At 36.8% G+C, this 7,704-nt stretch overlaps 1 protein-coding gene across 2 annotated transcripts in view; it reads left to right on the forward strand.

The window, feature by feature from the left end:
• The window catches only part of LOC117181385 (integrin alpha-PS1), a 71,390-nt gene that overhangs the window by 33,956 nt on the left and 29,730 nt on the right, over positions 1-7,704 (forward strand). For both annotated transcript variants that reach the window (XM_033373988.1, XM_033373989.1), the window contains 2 exons: positions 5,095-5,299; positions 5,411-5,554. In XM_033373988.1, the coding sequence (XP_033229879.1) occupies positions 5,095-5,299; positions 5,411-5,554 (349 nt within the window). The remainder of the gene's footprint in view (positions 1-5,094; positions 5,300-5,410; positions 5,555-7,704) is intronic.

Below are 7,704 nucleotides of genomic sequence, written 5' to 3' on the forward strand. Positions count from 1 at the left end.
TGTTGAAAGAATATTTTCAACGATTTTCCATAATTTTACGTTTTTAAGTTATCTCGCGAGAAATTTTGATTGAAAAAAACAGGATGATTAGGACATTTTTATTGACAATATTATTGTAAAAATTATAAAGAAATTTAATAAACAAATGCCTTAGTCAGGAATTTTTCGACCGAAAAAAGTTTTTTTTCTATGTTATTTTTTTTCAATACAATTTTTTTTTAATTTTAGTAAAATCCATAATATTTTCATTATTCTTATAATTTTTTAAAGAACATATTTAATAAATAAATACATTAGTCAAGAATTGAACCTGCAGGATATAGGAAAAATAGGGAGAATTAAAAAAAAAAACATTTTAACCTGAAAAAAGGATGTCAAATTTGAAAGATTTTAATTAAAATTTAGAAATTAATTGAAATTTGCGATCCAAAAAACCTTTAAATACGATGAATGATAAAATTGCATTTCGTAGAAATAATTCTGACTGAATAGCATTTTCAAACGCTTTTTTCGCTGAGATTTTTAAAAAAATGTGTAGCACGTAGAATTTAGTACCTAAGCGCTCATGGTGATCTCTAATCTAAATTTTAATTAAAAACTTTTAAAATAAACATCGATTATCCAGGTTAAAAATGTTTTTTTACATACTCTATTTTTTTTATATTCTGCAGGAATTCGTCTACAACTTTCAATAGGATTTATCTCTCTCTCGCGCATCCTGAGGACACGGAGCGACCCAAGAACGACCGCCTTCTGCATTTTGCTCGCAAGTGTCTTAACATCTTGTTGACACTCAGGGATTCTTTTCAGGCTATTAACAAATAAAAGTTTGGCACTTTCAAGAGCGCCGATGATGAGGACGATTAGTTTAACAGAATATCCTGGGTATAACCCTTGCAACACCCTCTTACCTTTCTTTCTTTTCATTCTCTTTGGTTATGATGAACGGCTCCCGTTCATTTGAGACTATATGTGCTGTATCCAGAATATCCTGTTGTGAAGAAATTTAAAATTTAGGATTCCGCAACCACATTGGCGGCGTGAGATGCAGAGTCGCGGAACAGAAGACTTAAGGTATATACTTTTGTTCATGTGCATAACCTTTCGTGTCTTAAAATCAAGGGATCTGTGCTCGTACTTCGTCTATGGAACCACTCCAAATTACACCATTAAGCCATTTTCCTTTCGGGGTAGGCGTGATTCACTCGGTGGGGGAAAGGAGTAATGTGTGGAAGTGATAGACAATTTTCAGCTGTGTAGAGTAATACCGGGACGCAAGCATGTTCGTTGCAGATTAAACGATTAAATGGCAGATCAAATCTGCCGGATGAGACGCACATGTATATAGAGGTCTCTCTAGAACGAAGGTGTCGTATAGCGCTTCTGTCGACGAGCTCAGGGTCTTCAGAAATACCATTAAGTTTTCCTTGCTCCAAAAGAACCTTGGCGCATTGTGCTAACCCAAAATCCATTCCAACCTCCTTAGAGTATTCCTTGAAAGTCCCTAGAGCTATGCTGCGAGAGATAGTGGCAATAATAGACACCTCTCTGAAAGGTGACGTTGTTAGTTGTCACTCGATGTTTTCCCAATGAAGGTGAGTTTCTGTATAGGCGACTGGAGTAGCGCTACTCAGATCTCGCATTTCAGTTTATGACTGCTTCTCACTGAATCTTATGGCGCCCTTTCCTAAGGTGCGAAAATCGTCGCGCGACGGTAGGGACCCCAAGGGCGAATTTAAATCGTGGCGACTAGACTGCTCTAGAAGCAGTCTGGCCGCCCAGCCGACGCGACTTGAGCCTTTAAAATCGTGTACCGTGAATTTTAATTATGGAAGATTTGAAATTAATTTGGATTCTTGTGGGCTTTCGAAAATTCAGTAATTAAAAATGACATTTTTTGACATTACTAATTCGAATTCTTTTCAGAGCGAACGCTTCCAAATTGAATTTGTTTTGTGAAAAATTCGCTTTTCTAAATTGAAAATTATTGCTTTCAATGAAAATTGAAGTATTCTCCATTTTTGGTTAAAAAAGTGATCATTGTTAGACTAAAATTCAACTTTTTAGTTAAGAGCTCATCTTTTTTTGTTAGAAAATTAATCTCCTTGGTTAAGAATTCAAATGTTTGATGAATAATTTATGCATTCTCTTAGAAATTTATTTTTTGGCAGAAAATAAATTTTTTTAGTTAAAAATGCAACTGTTTAGTTAAAAATGAATCTTTTCTTGTTTGAAAATTTGTCTTTTTCAGTTAAATTAAATTAAAGTTTATTTAAAATCAAAATATTTTCTGTTGAAATATTAATTATTATTTATTGGAAATTCATCTTCTTAGGTTGAAAGTTCAATTCCTTGTTTGACTTTTTTAAAAATTCATTTTTTTAGTTAGCGAAGAACAACTTTTGGAGAAAATCTGTTGTCTTTGGAAATTAAACTAATTTGTTAAAACTTTCTTATTTTAGGGTAGAAATTAATGTTTTCAACTAAAAATTTAAGTATTTAGATGAAAATGAACTTTTCTGTTAAAGTCGCTTGCCTCTAGACGCCCCCTAGAAAACCCGTATGAATCACTAATCGCGCGACGTGTTTCGCGCAAACCAAGTAGCGCAACTTCAGTCGCCCATACGGAAACCTACCTTGAGATAGTATATCTGGTTTTTCAAAGCAGCATCAATCTCTCTATGAACCTCACGATGTGCGGATGAACCTTTAATCTTTTCAAAAGACAGATGATAAGTCTATGAGAGATAGAATTGAAAGATTTTCGGCCAGGTCATGTATAGGCTGCGCTGGTAGGATGCTGCATTTTTGCAGACACATCTATATATGAGCAGGTTCTCCTGACATCCTGCTACGCCTCTCTTTGAGTCGCGGTGTTCGCACATTTCTCACACCATACGTCGGAATGTCCGAACAATTTTATCATTTAGGATAGCTGTGAAGGCCTTATACATTATGTTTAGACAAGTGATTGGCCTGTAATTCTTTGGGTCAGCCAAGTTGTCCATCTTTGGTAGGAGCACTGTGCGCCCTTCCACCAACCACTCCGGAATAGGCTCTTCAGACTTTAAATATGTGGTGGAAATGCGGGCTAGATGCTGGTGTGTTGAGCGAAACTTCTTTAACCAGAAGGTCTTCATGTCATGTCCCGTAGCGGAATAATTCTTCATGCCACTTAATACTTTTTTCACCTTCCCGGAATTACAGGTGGGCATTCTTCCTCAGGTTTTATGAGGGCATTGTACAGCTCTTCGAAGCTATTTATTTTTTTGAGCCTTCTTCTAGTCGAGGCTGAACTTTGTAGGTTCTTCTCCAAAGTGCTTCAACTCCCTCTGGTGTGGGCGGATGGTCGGCAGTAACTGGAGGTTATTGGAAGACGAGATGGATCAGAGAAATACTGTTGGTTTTTTCTGACCCACCTTTCTCCTCGTAGACTTCTCCTAGCGTCAGGTAGTACCCGTATTCTGTCAACAATGTACTGCCTAATGGTCAGCAGCTTTGACTTGTTAAGTGTATGATAACGGATCCTTAGTTCGCGCGCGAAATGTCTAACCTTGGCGGTGAAATTTCTGTCAGATATTATGTAAAATTTACACACTGAATGTGGGACGCATACTGTCTATCGTAGCACTCGAGAAGGCCGTCATTGAGTTAATCCATCTACGAAACATGCTAAAACTATAGGTGTTTCTGGCACCACAGAGTATGTGTACGTGGCATGAAGCCTTCATGAACAGGGACAATGCTGTCATTGTAGCAATTTAGCAAGTCATGCTTAAGTCTATTCGTCTACTCATAGTGGGCGTTTCCCCGTCGTGTTTCCATCCAAATAATTAATTATCAGTAACCTGAAATCAAGAGTGATCAGTATTGTTTGCCAACCCTTTGTTGGATGCTCTGCGCGTTCAATCTTTTGGAACAGTATCTACAACTGGGTTTGATGGTGTCATTGTTGTTCCCACGTTCAACTAGGAAAAGGGTTCGTCCATCCAGCTTTCGGCAGGTTTTTTACGCCTCCGCTTGTGAGTTTCTTCTTCGGGGCCCTCCAACTTACCGCGACTGCTTATTGATTAATGTAACCATATTCAGCAGAAACCCTTGGTATATGGGCCCTCTATCCGCAACCTGAGGATGTAACCGGTGGTTTTGTCATAGGCCATCCGGTTGGACTTCAAAGGAACCGAAACCGAAAAATGTGTGTGTGTGTCACGAGGGAAGGTAACTCAAGTTAAAAAAATCGCTTTTCAAATTTTTTGATGTTATTAATAATTTCAAAATCGCTCTTTTATATTGAAAAAGAATTAAATTTTATCTGCGAAGTGGGATTTGTTATTGAGCTGCAAAATGAGAGAATCAACTATTTCAGCTCGTGCGTACGGCCCGAGAAATCCAACCCCACCACTTTCTACGCATCTTTCTGTTCTGTGTTCTCCCGAAGCGAAAACGTGTAGTCGTAAGTTGAGGGGCTAAATTCCGAAGATTGTGCAGATGGCTCCGATTTGCGAAGTTATAAAAGTTGCAGCGCATCATGCATATCAGTGTTTTTGTTGACATATCTTTGTGACATTCCAGGTATACCAAGATTTCTGCACTATGCGACATTATTCGCGATAATTCTAGGATATTCCGAGAATATCATGGCCGATATCTCACGCTGTGAGGGAATTTTAATTTAAAAGTTAAAAATGTAACCAATATAATTTCTCTGATTACAAAATTATTTTAGGTGTATTTGCATAAAACTAGGTAAGTGGTGATACTAGAGGTCATTGATGTCTAATATTCTAGTTAAACTAAGACATTCAGTTTAAACATGTTTAATTTATATCTTTAGACTTTGAATTTAAAGTCAGTGAGCCTATAAACTTTTTTATGCGAATTTCTATAGAAATCTATGAAAATCTGAAAGAATTTTTGTCACTTTTGGGGTGTGGACTTATACTTCCTGTCTTTACTATGATTTTTTAGGTCTTTATGTCTTTGTGTACCTTAAAACATTACACTTTTGGCCAATTTCATCCCTACAAATTGTCCAATATTGCAAATTTTATTTCTACTAGAAATTGCGATTAAAATTGATCTTTATTATTATAGGCATGTCAGTAGCAGTAGGTAATTTCTTCAAAGATGGATTGGCGTATGCTGCTGGAGCCCCACGTTCTAATGAAACAGGACAAGTTGTTCTTTATATGCGCCATAAAGAAGACGAACTGTTGAAGAACGTTACAATTTTAGACGGCGAACAGTTGGCATCGAGTTTTGGATACGAAATTGCTTCTGCCGATGTTAATGGGGACAAGTAAGCTTTTAAGTATTTACAATTTCATTCAAAACATGGTTTATTTCACTGTCACCTGATTAGCGACATTTTATGTATCCTTTTTTTCTCATTCTTACATTTTTGTTATAGAGTCTCAGATCTTCTTGTGGCAGCTCCGTTCTATTTTAATAAAGCAGAAGGAGGTGCGGTTTATATTTATACATCATTTGAGAAAAATATGAAAAATTGCAAAAAATGTGCACCTACAAAGCTTGTAGGACGGGAAGAATCAAGGTTCGTGTCCCAATAATTTCATTAATTTATACGATATTAAAAGTGTTATTATTAGAGACCATCCATGGATTATGTAACACACTTTTCCCTATTGTAGACGACAAACAAGTATTAGAAAGATGTATCTAGTTAAAAGTTCATGTATGTACAAAACTAAAAAGAAGTACATTGAAACCATATAGAACACGAATCGAACAAACTCTGCTCCACGCGAAAATTAAAGTGTAAAAATTTGCCCCACTGGGTGGAAAATGTCCATTGAAAATATACTTTTTAACCATGTTTTCAATTGATAGTATCTCAAAATTATTAAACAAGTTTAGGGCAACTTATATTCATTTTTAAAAGATAAAATCTGCACTATTAACTAAAGTAACCCCTATAATTGATATTTCACTTCTCTAGATTTGGTGACAAGTTAAACGAGAACTAAAATAACATCAACATTTTGAAGAATGGGTGCTGTACAATATATAAACGTTCATACTGCCTAATAAAACAAGGCTTTGCAATTTTCTCAAATATTTAATCAAACCAATTTTATACTCCTAATTTAATCCGTTATCAAATTTCAAATTCGATCACAGATATGACAGTGATAAGAAAACTGATTATTCTTATATTGAAGACCCTTTATGCTGAGGTCAGTCTGTGGGCTAGTACTAATTCTAGACAGGTAGATGTTGCAAGAATAGAGTTTAAGATGTAGGGGGGGATATCGCATGCAATGGGTTAAGCAAGCGATATTGGGGGCAGCGAGTGGGATAGGTGGTCCAGTTCTGGGGACAGTGATGAAGACGTTCTGCCAGTCGGGAGAATCCAGGGAGATCCGGGAAGGTCAGGGTATTCTTCGCTCGGCAAGGGTTTGAGCGATGAAGCCAAGGAAGATAGGGCTTAGGCCGAACCCCGGGGCAGTGCTCCCAACGATGGTCCGATGCACTACTGCGCTTGCGTTAAGTAGTCTCGTCATTGGTGAAGAAGATATATTCAAAAGTATAGCTAATTATTATCTTCTCTCTATCAATGAGATACTTCTCTTCACACATGTATAGTATTGCTACGAGCATTCGTTGGTAGCACGGGTACAGGAAGATCTGCCGTTCTTGGTCTCGTGGATAATTTTATGGACTTTGCTTCAGTAGCGTCGCACCACTCGCGACCCAGGCGTTTCATTAGCAAGGATAATTTCCTCGATGTCGCTCGAAGGGGGATTCGCGCGATTGAAAGAAAGAATCTTGAGTGTTTACCAAGAATGATAAATGATTATAAATATAATTTATAAGCATGAATATAATTTAGCGTACATCAATGTAACATATTGTAAAATTTTCGGAACCTTCTCCTTCCCAAATGTTGTTACGTAATTTATGGATGACCCCTCAGTAATGTACCAAATTGTATTCAATTTGAACTTGGTTGACTTAAACTTATAGCGCATTCGGTTATCCTGCATTGGTGCACTTCGATATGCACCGACACAGGTCGGAGTGAGATGTAAGAAGTAAGACGGAGCGATCGGAGTGCTCTTGGAGTCCACCAGTGCAGGATAAACGAATCCGCTATTAGTTTCATCGAGTTCATGTGAACTCTGGTCAACATCTCGTTGTCATGCAGCTATGGTGACTAATATCTCACCCGGTGGACCGTCAGTAAGCCTGCTTGTCGTTATGTCTTGACGATCCTCTCTAACGTGTCGCTTCAGTTTTTAATCATGTTGTCTAAAGAATCTAAAGGATAAAGACTGAATTACAGTTCATACAGCACACGTCAAGTTTGTATATAGTTTTCCATAATTTTACAGTTTTTACACAATCTCACATTTTATTAATCTTTTTATTTTCATTCAACTGGACTTTGTACCGAATACGTGTTAATAAATAAATAAATAAATCGTCAACTTGTGCCGCTTAAATTAAAATTAAATGTATAAAGAGCGTAGACATTTTGAGCTTTTGAGTCGACTCAACAATTTTGAACGAGCTTGTAAACTTACAAGGAGACCTTTAGGTCTGCTTTTTTGGTTTAAATTAATATTATCTTCAATGAAAGGTACATACGAGGGTAGTTCAATAAGTCCTTAGAATGAAGTATAAAAACAATTTTTTTTGGGTAAATTTTTTTTTATTTTTCAACATAATCTCCTTGGAGCT

This window comes from Belonocnema kinseyi, chromosome 10 (genome assembly GCF_010883055.1).
Source record: "Belonocnema kinseyi isolate 2016_QV_RU_SX_M_011 chromosome 10, B_treatae_v1, whole genome shotgun sequence".
Taxonomy (NCBI): domain Eukaryota; kingdom Metazoa; phylum Arthropoda; class Insecta; order Hymenoptera; family Cynipidae; genus Belonocnema; species Belonocnema kinseyi.